Source organism: Epinephelus lanceolatus, chromosome 15 (assembly GCF_041903045.1).
Source record: "Epinephelus lanceolatus isolate andai-2023 chromosome 15, ASM4190304v1, whole genome shotgun sequence".
Lineage (NCBI taxonomy): Eukaryota > Metazoa > Chordata > Actinopteri > Perciformes > Serranidae > Epinephelus > Epinephelus lanceolatus.
In genome coordinates, this window is record NC_135748.1 from 16,173,061 (window position 1) to 16,189,218 (window position 16,158).

The 16,158-nt window shown below is 42.9% G+C and overlaps 2 protein-coding genes across 3 annotated transcripts; one reads left to right on the plus strand and one right to left on the minus strand.

Moving 5' to 3' along the window:
- Positions 1 to 457: 457 nt before the first annotated feature.
- Positions 458 to 9,206, minus strand: LOC117266900 (myotubularin-related protein 9). 2 transcript variants are annotated; one of them, XM_033642315.2, is made up of 11 exons: positions 8,609 to 9,206; positions 8,228 to 8,284; positions 7,727 to 7,835; positions 7,476 to 7,601; positions 5,362 to 5,535; positions 5,066 to 5,283; positions 4,813 to 4,974; positions 4,386 to 4,527; positions 1,624 to 1,844; positions 1,384 to 1,535; positions 458 to 595 (listed from the first exon to the last, which is right to left on the minus strand). In XM_033642315.2, exons 1-11 carry the CDS (start codon positions 8,791 to 8,793, stop codon positions 495 to 497), a joined length of 1,647 nt encoding a protein of 548 aa, XP_033498206.1. In that variant the 5' UTR covers positions 8,794 to 9,206; the 3' UTR covers positions 458 to 494. The 2 variants fall into 2 exon arrangements, with proteins under 2 accessions (XP_033498206.1, XP_033498207.1); XM_033642316.2 differs by lacking the exon at positions 8,228 to 8,284 and having other exon boundaries at positions 8,609 to 9,204.
- Positions 9,207 to 9,441: 235 nt separating this feature from the next.
- fam167b (family with sequence similarity 167 member B) lies at positions 9,442 to 16,158 on the plus strand. The gene is made up of 3 exons (XM_033642199.2): positions 9,442 to 9,459; positions 10,557 to 10,942; positions 14,261 to 16,158. The coding sequence occupies exons 2-3, from the start codon at positions 10,643 to 10,645 to the stop codon at positions 14,522 to 14,524; spliced, it is 564 nt and encodes a 187-aa protein (XP_033498090.1). The 5' UTR covers positions 9,442 to 9,459; positions 10,557 to 10,642; the 3' UTR covers positions 14,525 to 16,158.

Genomic DNA, 16,158 nt, shown 5'->3' on the forward strand with positions numbered 1-16,158 from the left:
ATCACCAGGGCTTGTGGCTCTTGATTGAACAGGACTACAGTCTCCAGCTTGCAAAGCTCCGTGTGTGCAAACATGCTGACTTGCAGTGCGCAGGGATTTGTATTGTGAAGAGTGTTTAGCTGAGCTTAACAGGACTGGGAGGTGTGTCAGTTATACAGCCTTCTTCTATTGATAATATCTACGAGCGAATGTACGTCAGAAAATAATAAAAAATACGCAAAATATGAAAAAAATAACTATTTAAGCAGTTTTAAAAGCACTGAAATATGGTGTGAAAATTTATAGAGCTAAACCACCTCAAATGACATCAACAATTCGCTTTTTTTCGCCAAACAATTTTTATGAAAGAATAAAAAAATTACTGTACATTAACACACAATAGGTTGAATTCTGAAAAGACAGTTCCACAGTCAAAGACATTGCACAGTGTTAAAATTCCTCCTTAAAGCATGCTCTACATGTTCAGGCTCACTTCCTAACATACTGATGGTGCATCAGCTGACCGCCATCTTCCCCCATTCAATAACCATGTTCCTTATTTCCTCCTGCGCCTCTTCCAGGTGACGAGTCTGTGGGGTCCACCTCAGAAAAAAACCTTAGGATCAGACATGAGCTGGAGTCAGTATACCAACACATAAATAAAAGGCAGATGATATTAGCCAACAATGCTATTTGCACCCGGGGTGAAATGGTTGATATGGCTATTTACTGGGCGTCCAAGACACGTTGAAATATGGCGTAAACATAAACAGGTCTATTCAGTTACTCTTAGCGTATGTACACAATGTGCATTCAGCAGCTTTCTATATCATAAACACTGAAAATAACACACCAGTGTTGACTGACACAGGACACAAACCCCAGTCTCTTGTGTGAAAGTCCTGTGCTTGACCCATTCATCCACCACATCTTACTGTCTGTGGACTGTGTTGCTCATTTTACTACGTCACCTGACTTTCTGGCAGTACATTTGTGAGTTCTCTGTTGTAAATTAACCACTTTAATCTCAGAGTGTCTGAGATTGGCTGTTGCTAGCCCTGACAATGAAGTTTTTGTCTTACTCATAACCGGCTCAGGCCTCAATATGTCAACGTGACGAGTACAAGCCAATCACAATAAATAGTGGGATCCATAAAAACATGTCCTAGGGATGGATGTAAACAGCCGACAAGCTGCAGTGTGACTATTCTCACATGGGTGCAAATTGACACTCCATAAATAAAAATCCTAAAATCATTAAAGTTAGCAAAACTAACAAAGTCTTACAACAGTAAATAGTGAATGCATTGTGATTACATCAGAGGCTAAATACTGAATGAGCATGTGCAGGTAGTAACCACAGGTCAAAAACATGACATCATGTTTAAATACATCAAAGCTCACCTCTCCAAAGCTGCAGGGACTGAGGGTGGACCGAGGGCCAGATTGCTAGTTCAGTGGGGTCATACAGGGGATTGGAGTAGTAATCTCTCTCCCTAGGTCTCAACAGGGCCTGGAACAAACAGTGAGTGTTCTTCTTCACTCCGAGAGCACACCTGAGATGGAAGAGAAGAGTGAGGTATGAAGGTAACTTACAACTTGGATGCAAAGTTTAGAAACTTTTTAATTTTAAGTGCAACTGACCTCTCCTGATGGCTGTTACACAGGAAGGTGCCGTAGTCAGATGCGTATGCCTCAGTCGCCAGCCTCAGGAGCAGCGCCTCAGAGAAGCCCAGTGCGAGGGGGAACTGACGCCACAGCTGCCACACACAGTCCAGCAGCAGCAGGAAGACCGGGGACTCCTGCTGTAGACGGGCATGGGAGTAGGCGGAGTGGGCACATCGCTGCTGGAATGCGTGTCCTGCCTGGAGAGAAGAACACTTCCACATATAAACATGCATACATTACAATGCAATACACACTGTGCTGCTGCTACTTGCTCATTTTCTGTGTCAATTCAAACTTATTAAAAGGGGCTCATGCTGGGGCACAATTTAAATATTATCGCTTACCTTAGTCTTGTCTATTTAATTAACTCTAAAATATGAACAACTACTATCCTATGGTTCTATCTTCTGTTTAAACTGAACATGAGATGTGTCAGTATTAAACTGCACTTGAAAAATGCTGCACTGGAGGTAGAATTGTCATACAAAGGAAACATTTGGAGACAGAGACACCAGAGGCAAAGAGTGACGAGAGGGAGGTTTTGTTAAATCAATGACTGCTACATGCAGCAGACCGAAAATGATTTTTTTTCTAAAGACATTTCCTGTTAGGCATAGAATGTGGAGCAATATCCTCTTAGCAAGAGATTTGGCCATATCCACACATACGATCGTGGTTGACAGACAGTGGACAGCTCTGCAGCAAAACCACAAATGTTAAATGTAACAAATATTCAAAATGCTTTCACTTTGGTTCCTTGAAATGCTTCTTTTATATTAAATTCCTGACTTTACTGAAAGCGTAAACCTGAACATTGAGCTACAGTGGTGGAAAAAAGTTTTCGGACACCCCATGCATTTGTGAAATATTGCATTAAGAATCACTCTTAGGTCTTCAAGTGCAATTTCTTTTAGTACAGTCACAGCCAAAATACTAAATAAATCCTAAAAAAGCCATTAAAACTTAAAATTGATTGGTTCCATAAAAATGCATGAGAAATTTTGAGTATTGGGTCATTTTGGTACCAGTGATGAAGGTCGTTCTTTTTATTAAAAGACACAATTTTTGTTGCCAAGCTTCGTGTCTACATAAAGCCAGCACATTTGAAAGTTCTTCAGACACAAAAATGGTTAAAACAAGGAACCTAACGCAGGAAACACGCCTGAAGATAAAGATTCTCAGCCAGATAGCCAGGAAGTGCAGAGGCAGTCCTTCAGCAGTTGGATACACTCTGCAGAAATACAGACGAACCAACAGCTTGGAAGACAAACCAAGATCTGGGCGTCCAAGGGTTTCTTCAGCAAGAAATGACCGCATCCTGATCCGCATGTGCAGGCAAAACCGCCGAATGACATCACAGGAGCTTCAGCAGCAGTGGTCAAACCAAACTGGTGTCCAGTGTTCCACCCGCACTGTACGTGGCCGACTTTTAGATCATGGCTTAATGTCCTACAAGGCTATCAAGAAGCCCCTGATCAATGAGAGACAGAGGTTAGCCCGGCGTTGTTGGGCCCAGGCACACAAGAACTGGACAGCCAGGAACTGGAAGAAGATTTTGTGGTCAGATGAGTCCAGTTTCCAGCTTTATCTTCCTCCTACTAATGTGAGGGTACGCAGAAGGCCAGGCGAAGCATTATCTCCAGCATGTACAGTACCTACTGTCAAGCATGGTGAAGGCAGTATCATGGTTTGGGGATGCATGAGTGCTGCTGGTGTTGGTCATCTCACTGTCTGTGATGGCACATTGAACTCTACCAAGTATTGTACCATTCTCGAAACCCACATGCTCCCTTCTGCGCGTGCACTGTTCTGTCAAGGTAAAAAATGGATGTTTCAATAAGATAATGCCCCTTGCCACACATCCAAGGCCAGTAGAACTTGGCTGCAGGAGCACAGTATCCAGGTCATAGAGTGGCCAGCTCAATCCCCGGACATGAGCCCCATTGAAAGTCTGTGGTGGATTATCAAAAGGTCTGTTTCAAAGCATAAACCAAAGAATTTAGAAGAATTAAAAGCAGTAATTCAAGAAGAATGGGACAAGATTACCCCTCAACAGTGTGAAAGGCTCGTGGGGAACATGCCAGCCAGGATTAGAGCTCTACTACGTGCCAATGGCAGGACTACTAAATATTAATTTGATGATGTGATGGTTTATTTATTTTTTGTTCAGTTTTGAACACATTCTCTGTTATTTGTTGACTTTGATACCGACAATGTTGAGAACTGACATATTGAAACTGTCAAGAATTTAGTTTTGTTAGTTTTTCTTGTAAACAATAAACAAAAAAATATAATTGTATTTGTTTGTATCTGTCTAATGCAGCCACACCTTTTGAAGCACAAAAAAAAATTTTTCCACAAATATTTCATGATAATATTTGAGATTGTGTAAAATTTTAAGGGTGTCCGAAAACTTTTTTCCACCACTGTATATTGACCGAAATATAATAACTTTTTTATCCCCAAAAAGTGATGTCAGACTCAGAAAGTCATTATTTGTAAGCGTAAAGCAGGGTATTCTGTATCTGAAAGATAATTAATAAAAAAAAAACAAAAAAAAAACCATACTTATTTTTTGTATGATGTGACTCTGTGCTACATACTGTGTTCGTGTGCCTCTACCTATCTGAGGACTTGATTTTTTTTTCCTATGGCATGCAGAATGTCCAAGATTTATTCTCATGTGTCTTTGCAAATTAGACATTTTAACATTTTCCAATCTCTAAACACACACTCACCTGTATCCACTCTCTCTCCAGCAGAGCCAGGAAGCCCTCCAGTGTGCGACAGTATGGGTCCATGATGAGCTGAGCCAGAGTGCTGATGAGCAGAGTGGAGTCTGTGCCTTCAGAGCCGTGAACCAGAACTGAATGACCGTCCCTGGGCAAAACCAGTGAATATACTTCAGTACAGTCATTACAGAAACCCCTGTATTGTAGCTGCAGACAGGTTTTAAATTAGATGTGTCTTTGTCAGTACTTGCGTGTATGTCCTCACATGTCTGTGGTATTTTACAGTCTTTTTGCTTGTTGTGATACTTTCCTTTCTCCACAATTTTACAGCAAGAGGCAACAAGTCTTGCAGCAAACTCTCCCATTAGACAAGAACATGCTTTTGACAAGACGTAAGTGCACACTGACTGTAATCCCACCACATAGTTCCTACCTCTCCACACACTCCGCCAGCAGGCCAGCAGTTGACAGGGCAGTTTGGACATGAGACAGCCACTTTGAATTTTCAAGCTTGCTGAGCCATCGGTCCATATTATTGGACTCATCACCACAGGCCTCCACCAGTTTAATGAAACTCTCCTGCAGTGCCTTACCTCTGTACACACACATATGAAGGCAACAAGATGACGGAGGTTAGTTTGAGGGGACATATTGGTATCATACAACAGTGAACGACACAAACACACCTCTCCATCTGTCTGTGCAGCCTCTTCCAGTTGTTGTAAAACGATTTGGACTCAAACCCTCCGCCTATCATGCGAGCCTGCAGTGCCTGCTGACTGGAGCGTGTGTCAATAATGTAACCTTTGTCTGAGCCGTCTATCACAGCCTGGAGGAGCTGCTCGTCTTCTTTGCAGCGCTTCCTATTGGCTCCCGTCAGTGGCTGACCGCTGCGCATGATTACCTGAAAAGTTACATTAAAGTTGTTCAGCTGCATGTACGAATTGTAGGCTGGCAGTGGAGACACATGAAAGCACCTCACCATGCCGTTCTTCCTGTGGTGGTAGCAGAGGACAGGGAAGCGTCCTCCCTGTCTGAATTTGGCCACCTTCTCCAGTGTGGCATCATCTATGTTCTTGGGGACAATAACAGCTGGAGGGTAAGAGGGACAAACTAGGTAGTCTCTGTTTACAGTGCTCAGTCTCCATTTATCATGCTGCAAACAGAGAGAGAGAGGGAGAGAGGATGATGAAGGCTCATCACACTGACAAATAACTAATAAGCAAATGAAAAAAACATATTAATGGTTAACACACATAAGTCATTTAAACTTTACTCAGCAAACTACACACAGCACACTTATATTAAAGGATGCCAGTGTTACAGGAAACAGCTAAAACATTGGTGGGTCCACCTTCCTCTGCCTATGACACATACCCACTGCTGGATTGTTCACTCTTTTCCATTTGGCATTTATACAAGCATAAAACAGCCAAATACTACAGCAAAATTACATTTTCACCTTAATTACCCAAAATTACATTTTCACTCAAAATGAAAAAGTGCAGGGCGGCACGGTGGTGTGGTGGTTAGCACTCTCGCCTCACAGCAAGAGGGTTGCCGGTTCGATTCCGGGCGGGGGAGCCCTTCTGTGCGGAGTTTGCATGTTCTCCCCGTGTCAGCGTGGGTTCTCTCCGGGCACTCCGGCTTCCTCCCACAGTCCAAAGACATGCAGGTTGGGGACTAGGTTAACTGATAACTCTAAATTGTCCATAGGTGTGAATGTGAGTGTGAATGGTTGTCTGTCTCTATGTGTCAGCCCTGCGATAGTCTGGCGACCTGTCCAGGGTGTACCCTGCCTCTCGCCCATTGTCAGCTGGGATAGGCTCCAGCCCCCCCGCGACCCTCAAGAGGATGAAGCGGTTAGAAGATGAATGAATGAATGAATGAAAAAGTGCAGCGATCTTTACAGGTGTACCATGAATATAAAGCTACAGCCTGGAGGCAGCTCTCTTAGCTTAGCTTTAAGACTGGAAACAGAGTGAAACAACTAGCCAGGCTCACTATTAAACCACTGATATTGCCTTTGTTCAATCCACATAAAAACACATTATCCGTTTCCATTTATCCTGTTGGGGGTCGTGGGGCCTGGAGCCTATCCCACCTGACACTGGGCGAGAGGCTGGGTACATCCAAGAACAGGTTGCCATGCTATCACAGGGCTGACACACAGAAACAGACAACCATTGACCCCAACAGGCAATTTAGCGTCACCAATTAACCTGCATGTCTTTGGACTGTGGGAGGAAGCCGGAGAACCTGAAGGAAACCCACACTGACACGGGGAGAACATGCAAACTCCATAAAAATGATAAGTTGTAGTTTTATGGAGTCTCAATAACCACAAGACTTCAGGAGGACACTGCTGCCAGCGAAGAAATGGTCTGAAATAGTTAAACTTGTTGTTTTTACACTTTAGTTTTTATATGTATTAAACAAACCAGATATAATGTATTAATTAGTGAGCTTTAGAGGTGCTGGTAGTCATATTTTTTTAACTTTCAGACAGAGCCAGGCTCGCTGTCTCCACATGCTCTCATACATAATGCTAAGCTAAGCTAACTGGCTGTTATGGACAGATATGAGAGTGGTATCAATCTTCTCATCTAACTTTCTGCAATAAAGTAAATAAGCAGATTTCCCACAATGTCAAACTCCATCTGACAAACTTAAACCACATGCAGTGATACACAGCTCAGCTCTCATAGAAGTGGCAGGGATCAGCTGGGTGGATGTGCATAGAAATGCAAGTACAGTGAGCAGTCCAGCCTGATGAAAACTAAAGATATCCTACATGTTCTGGGAACACTGTGCCTATAAAACATACTCAACAATGCTGCCCTCAGGGTCCACCCCTCACCATAGCAACATGCTATTCCAAGAGGAAGATGTCTGTTACGAACAAATTCACGCTGTGTGCAGCACATACTGAAGTTAAGGAAAAACAAATGAAAGCTAAGCAACAAGGAAATCCTGAATCCTGACCCCTGCATTCGGTTTCCCTGGCATTTTCCTGTCATGCGGTTGGTGCATCATTGTTGGGATTCCTGTGCTGCAGAAACAAGCTCATGAGATATAGATTTATATGTCGCTTACAAGTTCTTTCATTTGATTGTAGTGCTGTTCAGGGGACGAAAGACCCCACTGGTCCTGCAGGCTGGCATCAGACGGTCTGTAAAAGAAAGGATACATCTCCGACACACAGTCCAGACAGGACAGGGTCTGGAGAGAGTGACACAGGGACTATTGTAAGACTCCAAAAGAGAATGTTACGAGGAAACGATGAGAAATGCTGTATACAAAGAGAGGATATACGATCCCATTGTGTGTTGTGTTTTTAGGGATACCTCAATAGAGTGTGCGATGTTAAGACACTGCTCCATGCCTGGGATATCAAGCTGGAGCACACGCAGATCTTTACACTTGATGGTAATCGTCCCTGAGGATCCAGACATCCTACACATACACACACATAAACACCATTATGATTCTTACACAAAACAATAGAAACAATACCACTTACGTCAACCCCCCCCCCCCCCCCCCCCCCCCCCCCTCAACGGCTCTAGCAGTGCAGACAGTCTGATTTGCAGCAGAAAAGGAAGGTAAACCCAGTCAGCTGGGCTGTGTGTGGGAGAGGGTGTGCAACTCCTGACTAAAATAATATAGAGTGGTTTCAGGAAGCTAAGAAAAAGCTGTTAGTAGCAAGCAACACACAACACTGCGAGTGTGTGTGCGTGGAAGGTGATAAGAAAAGAGAGTTGCTGTAATCTTGTTAGCAAATATCCTCCCTCGGCTCTGTGGGCAATGAGAGCAGCAGACACATGGCAACACAGATGATGTCCAACCTTTGACTGCGGCCTGCATTAGAGAAGCGGCGGGAGTAGACCAAAAGGTTTTCCACACTGGTTCAAAAGATTTGAGGAGTAATGGAATTAGACATTAATTCGACATTCACTGACAGCTTTGGTGTTGATTAGTGAGGTTATTTATTTGACTATAAGAGAATAAAAAGACATATATACCCTTATCAGGACAGTAATTAGTGTTTTGAGCAATCATATACATCATTAAGGCTGTTAATTGAATTCTGTTGATTAAAATGTCATGTTTGTTTTGCAATCTGGAAACAAACCAGCAAATGACTGCATGCTGCTGTTTAATATCCTCATTTTATGCATGCAATCATCAATTAAACTACTTGCTCATGTGTATATTGCATTGATCACCTTTTCTCAATAGCATCGATGTTCCTGAGGAGCAGTAGAACCTGCCGACAGCTGCCCTCCTCCCTGTCCGAGAAGAGCAGGTGGTGGCCGGTGATGCACAGGGTGCCTCTGCTCGGCGGGTGCAGCGGCTGTCGGAGCACAACATCCTCCACATTAGCGGTCTTGATGTGCTCTGCAAACTCCATCAGCTCCTCTTCACACAGACCAAACAAAAACCACCCTCCGCTGCTGAAACTTGTTCCTGCACAAAGTGTCCAAATCACTTCCTCGCCCCTGCTGTGAGAAAACGAAAGCTCCCTCCTCTCCTCTCTCAGCTGGGTAGCACAGCACTTGCGCTCTGTTTGTTTGACGATAAGGAGCCTATAAATAGATTTTCTTTCCTCAACATAGCCAGGCCCTAATGTTGCTGCACCTTCTGTCACTCAGGTGGCTGAAAATGAGCACGAGACTGTTCTAGAAATGTGCTGCTTGAGACGGCAAAAGACGGAAGTGCACGTTTCCTGAGAAACAGCAGCACTGAGATGTGTCACATATTGCTGGTAAAAGTTTTTCACACATTGTGGGGGAGTGGAGAGGCTGCAGTGACCTGCCTGTTATATCACAAATGACCACTAGATGGCAACATACTCAAATGTAGAGAGCTGCTTTGAAATCAAGCCCCAGTTTGGCTGTGTGCAGGGGTGGAAGAAGTATTTAACTCTTTCACATTAGCAGAAGTGGAAATAACACAATGTAAAAACGCTCAGTCACATGCAAAGGCTCTGCATTCAGTAGCTTAGCCTACTTAGCTATTGTAGTCTACATATCATCAGCAAAATGTACTTAAGGGACCTTGGCTGCCCCATTTCAAAGTATGTACAAGATTTCATTGTTTATATATTTTTATACAGTTGGTTTATTTTATGCTTTTTATGTTGATCTGCAAATAACGGTGCAATATTTCCCTCTAAGATGCAGTGCACTACAGTAATGGAACAACGGAGCACATTTCCCAGTGTACATAAATGTCATTTTGAAGTACTTGATCTTTTCTTGTGTATTTCCATTATATGCTACTTTGTACTAACTCCATAGGTTCATTTTACTATGTGTACTTACTTTGCTGATTGCAGATTTCACATGCAAAATACATGGCAGCACATGTTGCTGCATAAGAATCCACCAGAATGCACTAAACTGAGTGTTTGATGTCAAAAATGTTCTTGCAAAGAACCCTCAAACCCCTGATCCATATGTGTACCCTGCCAAAGTTGACACGAAATCTATTCAATATAGTTATGGAAAAGAATACAAGTCATTGTATTAATTTAAAGTACCCAGGACTATAAAGTAGTTTAAAATAGCTCCAGCTACAGCATTAAAATGCTTCTTACACATGAATGCATCAGTAATAATAACACAGAATTGTAATATAGAGTATAGACAATAATGCCACACTTACATTTGCCATTTTCTTGCATTGTGTACTTTTACTTTTAATACTTTAAGAGGGTTTTGCTGATTATATTTGAGTATTTTTCCTTCAGATTTTTAATGCATGCCTTTTACTTTTAGAGAATTTCTACATTTCTGTAATATTACTCCTACTTAAGTAAAGCATCTGAAGACTTTTAGAGGTATTAAGTGACATAATATGCACATTAAGTATAATTAAATTGTACATGTAGTACTTTCCACCTCTGAATTTGTGATTAAATAAATGTGGTGGAAACATCTGACTCCAAATTCTTAAATAACTGTATTTATTTGAAATTATTAATGCACATTTAGTTATACCTATTTCTTTTTCAATCAACATGTGACAAAGCAAGACTTTGTTTTGAGGTTTTAAGGAAGTTCAAGGAAATCTAACTTCCTTACACTGGGGGAAAAAAAAAATCCCATACATGATCCAGCCTCTCAGTTCTCTGTGGGATGGGCGGTCACTGCTTCTCATCTCCCTATAAAGGAGGTAAGGACCTGTTGCGCTCCGAGCTGCCAATCCACAGATCGACCTTCACGTGAATTCCCAAACACTCGTTCAACACTGCGCCGATGGATTTCAAAGAGTTTGGAGGAGAGTCCTCCGAGGGAGACACGGAGGATCTGGACAACGTGAAAGCACTCACAGAGAAGCTGAAGTTGCAGACTCGCAGACCGTCCTATCTGGAGTGGCAGGAGCGGGTACAGAGTCGGCCGTGGAAGGAGAGTTTCCCGGCAGGCAGCCCGGGCTCCGGAGCACAGGTTGTGTCCATGCCTGCAGTTCTGAGAGATGAGAACTCGGAGGTGGTTGTGCGCAACATTTGTGGCTTTGATACCATTGATGATGCTTTGGAGTTTCTGAGAAAAGAGCTGGTGAGTGAGCACTTTATCTATTACACTGAAAAAGAATGACTGGTTATTAGTCTCAGTCTAGATGATGTTGCAAAGAGCTGACAGCTTTACCCTGACAAACCAAAATGATTTCCAAAATCCCCCATCTGCACATGCAATGACGCCCCCCAGAAAGTTTTCATAGGGGTGGCCAGATGGGGCCACTGATAATCTTGGGGTGGCACACCAAAACCAAAAGCCATAACTAAACTTCAGGTATTCGCTTATGCTGTTGAAGTAGCCTATATAAGTTAGTTGAAAGCTATGTCAAAATAAGAGTTGAGGAATTTAACACTTAATATTACTAATTATCTGATATGCACAGACTAATAACTCCAGTACAGTTAACATTTTGAACTCTACAGTAAACCTGTTTTAATGTGTTGAGTGTCTATACATGTCAGGTAATTCATTGTTCTTCATATAGGCTGATTGTCCTTTCCTTTAAAAATACAAACATACAGCTTTAAGTTGAAGGAGTACATTTACTATAAGAATAATACATTCAATGGGAAAAAGTATGGCTGAGCGTTATTGTGGAAACCAAGTACCACAATATTTTTGATGACATATCTTGATAGCAATATCCTCCTGAGACTCTGTGTCTTCATATGAAGACATCACATTTTTGGTTTTCTTAACCTTATACTTCATTCTACTTAAAGGACAACTTCGGTATTTTTCAACCTGGGCTCTATTTCCCCATGTGTATGTGTGCGTATGATTCATGGGTACCACTCGTTCTAAAATTGGCTCAGTATTAAGGCGCGAAATGAGCTAAAACGGTAATGGGGGCAAATGCGTCCCGTATAAAAGTGCTTTTTTTTTTGCCACTGACCGGTTCAGATCGCCAGTGCTATCTCTGTAGATAGCATATCGTAGCGGCCCTGGGGCAGTGGTGAGTGTGAATGAGTGGAGTCAGCTGTCAGTCAGTGTTGGAGCAGAGAGGGGGAGGGCTGCCCCACTGGGTACTGTAAGTGAGTATGTGTGTGTGAAGTGTGTGTTTTTTCGCCACTGACCGGTTCAGATTGCCAGTGCTATCTCTGTAAATAGCATACTAGCCTTTCCCTTACCTCTGGGCTGTGTGATGTCACGAGCTTTGCTCCACTGTGTCTGTAGCTCTCTCTACTCGTGGGACAGCCGTTTTCTTGAGGAAGAGGTGTTTCGGGATTGGATGTCTTCTCTTCTCCGGCTGGCAGTAGTCATCTTGGGAGAAGTGAGCACTGCAGACCCGATGGTCTGCAAGGCGCAGTGTCTGGACAGGAGTGTTAACATCCATTTGTAGCACAACTAGCCACAACTTCAGCATCTCGCCGTCCGACAAAGGTAGCCTGTGAAAGCTGTACAGGGTGTTGCGCAACATCCTGTTCTTGCGTTCAGGAAAAAGGCCCGTTTATTTGAGCGCTCCAAAAACTCTGGTAACACTCCAGGGGGTAGCACGTAAAAGACTCCATCCTCTGACTCTTCTAGTGTAACACACACTTTACACACACATACTCACTTACAGTACCCAGCGGGGCAGCCCTCCCCCTCTCTGCTCCAACACTGACTGACAGCTGACTCCACTCATTCACAGTCACCACTGCCCCAGGGCTGCTACAATATGCTATCTACAGAGATAGCACAGGCGATCTGAACCGGTCAGTGGCGAAAAAAAGCACTTTTATACTGGACACATTTGCCCCATTACCATTTTAGCTTGTTTCGCGCCTCAATACTGAACCAATTTTAGAATGAGTGGTACCCATGAATCATACGCACACATACACATGGGGAAATAGAGCCCAGGTTGAAAAATACTGAAGCTGTCCTTTAACATAGACGTAGATGTCCTGGTTCGTGGACACTTCTTTGTGCCATCTAGTGGTAGTAAGAGCACAATACACTAATCTGTGTAAAAACAAGATGGCAGCCGTCTCTGCCAAGCCAGTCTGCAGCCAGTCCCGACACAAAAGTGGGCAAGGTCCAAAACCTGATCACATTTTAGGGTTTATACTTGTTTTGTTTTGTTTTTGTATTATTTAATTATGTTTGTAAGTAGATATGGCAACAAATTTGACCAATTTTAGCACCAGTAACAAGCTAAGATGCTGTTAATTAGAAAGTATTCATTTGAGGACATTGGGACTTAATTATTGTTGACAATGTTTAGGTTTTATATTCACCGACTCCTACTGGCCCAAAATAGCTATGAGAAATGAATGCATAGCAAACAAAAGTTCAGGTCTCAGGTATACAGCAGATACTGCAGCAATACTGTCAGGTTAACTACTGGTGCTTTGTCATAATATTTACACAGTGAGATTTTTGATGAATAGTCATCACTTATGTGGATAAGTGGGGAAAGGCAATTAATAGAACAACTTAATCAGTCAGAAAATCCTTTAAAACTAGGAAATGACAACATTTAAGATATTACAATATCCAAAATCTAAGACGATATCTAGTCTCATATTACGATAACAATAAAATGTTAATATATTGCCCAGTCTTAGGAATAAGCTTTCTCAAGTTTAGTGGAAACTCATGGGTACCCATAGGACCCATTTTCACTCAGATATCTTGAGAGTGAGAGTTCAAGGAATGCTTTAAAAATAGTCATGTCGGGGCGCCCATTAGCTCACCCATGTACAAAGGCTATGTGCTTGCCGCAGTAGCCACAGTTTTGAATCCAACTCTGGCCCTTTGCTGCATGTCATATCCTCTCTCTTCTCGTTTCTTGCCAGAGTTTCCTATCTAACAACGGCAAAAATGCCAAAAAATAATCTAAAAATAGCATAACTTTGGAGCATTATTTAGCCCCCTTCCCAACATGCTATGGCAACATGATTGGTACCAATGGACACCTTAGGTTGTGTACATACTGCTGCCCTCAAGTCGGCCACAGCCTCTTAAAAAAATTGGCTTCCAATTATTTTCAACGTAGCGGTTAGTGGGGGAGTCAGCCATTGTCTTTCTGCTTCTTCCCTCATGTTGCGCCACTGTGCATATGTGTGAAATAGATGTCTATCTCAATACTTCACTAAGTCACCGCTCAGGTGTCACTGATCTGCTCTGCATGAATGCCTGACCTAAATTAGGGGATAGCATGACCGACTTCATGCAGTCTTCAAAGCCAAACAGTTTGTGAAACAATATGATGTGTGTTTTCTCACACTCTGCAGCCTGTATATTCCATACGCCAGTGATTTACACACTTTGATAAGAGGATAAAAACTTTGATAGGAGCCATAAATCCACACCTCCACACACTCTCTGGTATCTCACTAATCCAACCCCTTATCCCTGTTGCCTCTGCAGAGGGAGATGCAGGTTCAGGACAATCGTCTGGCCCGTCAGCTGATCCGTCTGCGTGGGGAGATCCACCGGCTGAAAGTGGAGCAGGTGTGCGACCGCCATAAGGAGATGCTGGATGATGCGACGTATGAGCTGGAGGAGTGTGGCGAGGAGTCGGACCTGCTATGTGACATCCCCATGAAAGCTGCCTTCGCTCTGTCCACCCCGCTCAAACACCTGGGCCTCACCAAGATGAACATCAACTCCAGACGTTTCTCACTGTGTTAAAACCCGTATTCATGTTACTGAGGATGTTCCCATGGCCTTCTTTGTGTTTGTGTTGGCTAGTTATGAGTTTTACTTCCTCCTCAGGAGTTGTTGATTGAGTGAAGAGTGGCTGCCAGCTATTGGTGCCCTGAGTGGAAACGAAAAGTACTGTGCACCTTGGCTTGACATGTATGAGGAAGCCTCAGCGTGCCAACCTGTAGGGGGAACACACCCTTAATGCAGACACACCTTCCTGCTGGACGGAGACTGGCCTGCTCTGCTGTTGGCTCAGTCATGCTACTGTAATCAGAGTTCACAGATGACAGCTTAGAGCTTGACTTAAATTTAAAATGGGCATTATGTTCAACATCTCTACCAAGTGATTTCTGTAAATAAAGTTTCACTTGTGCCAAAGGAGTGCAAAACAGTCACAGGGAGAGCAGAACTGATAAGCTGAAAGACTGTCATAGAAGAAGAAGCTCACTCCATAGAAGAAGTCAGTGTCTTATTGGTGAGCTTTGTAGTCCCAGTACAGGAGGGAGCTTTTCAGACATGTCTGTTTACTTTAAATCAGTGGTTTCCAACTTAGGGGTCAGGGTCCAGGCAAGGGCCAGCAAAATGAATTTGAGAGGCTGTGAGGCAATTAACAGGAAAGGAACCAGAGAAGAACAGATTTCCCTTTTGTCTTTTCCATTAATCGTCTGACCACCCTCTGGTTGAACTTCAGTGATTAGAGATTGCACAGCCTGGTCTCGCTCCCAGGGTGTCAAAATACCAGGGTGACATCAAGGGCAACGTTATCATTTTAGACAGTCAGAGCAATGGTTGAATCTCTCCCAACCAAAACAAAGTAGTTTTGATCCCTATACCTAACCATCAGCTGCTTCTTACTGCTCTGTTCGTGCTACTCAAAATCAGGTGTTTTTTAGGGAACTCTTTTCTAAACCATAACCAAGTAGTTTTGTTACCTAAACCTAAACGCTGACCCCTTCTTACTCCAGACCCCTTATGTGTCAGCATACAATGCAAAAGGCTGCCCCCAGCATCAGTTTAGTAATGATCACATAAGCCAAAGAGGGTGGGAACCAGTGCTTTACCAGTAATTGTTTTCGTGGAGTTGACTGCAAATAAAATAGTAAGACATTCGTGTGTCTCTTCCAGTCTGGTCAGATAACTGAAAATGATCAGCAGCACATTAAAACAGCCCTTTAATACAGCCACACATTCCAGCTGGTGAGGCCTTCATCAGAGCACCGTCCCTACCGCTATCTTCAAAGGAAGTGCGAGTCACACACCAGCATTTTTACACCTCTTCTTCACAAACCAAATATATCTCCATAGCCTCACCACTGCAGTGACAGGACACAGGAGGCTGTGCTTAAAGCATTTTGTTTTCCATTACCATATCCAGATGCTGCAGAGCACAGACTGGAAACTATATATGGCTGGACAGTGACCAAGTGTATTTTGTCTCCCAAAATACTTATTATATTGCTTAATATTAGTAGTAACAGCTGAGATACTTTTGTTGAGTGATATTTGACATTGATTGTAACTGTGTTAAATGTAAACAACTTATTATTATTGTTAAATCATGCTACTGTAAAATAATATGTATTTGACAAATGAGAATAAAAGAAAAGTGCCTTAAAGGA

Bases quoted from the DNA above. Each gene is read 5' to 3' on its own strand.
- fam167b (XM_033642199.2), top strand. From the start codon at position 10,643: ATGGATTTCAAAGAGTTTGGAGGAGAGTCCTCCGAGGGAGACACGGAG. The intron at 10,943-14,260 runs GTGAGTGAGCAC...TTGCCTCTGCAG, and splicing joins AGTTTCTGAGAAAAGAGCTG to AGGGAGATGCAGGTTCAGGA.
- LOC117266900 (XM_033642315.2), bottom strand. From the start codon at position 8,793: ATGGAGTTTGCAGAGCACATCAAGACCGCTAATGTGGAGGATGTTGTG. The intron at 4,975-5,065 runs GTGTGTTTGTGT...GTGTGTGTACAG, and splicing joins CTGCACAGACAGATGGAGAG to AGGTAAGGCACTGCAGGAGA. The intron at 4,528-4,812 runs GTAGGAACTATG...GGTTTTGCCCAG, and splicing joins CTGGCGGAGTGTGTGGAGAG to GGACGGTCATTCAGTTCTGG.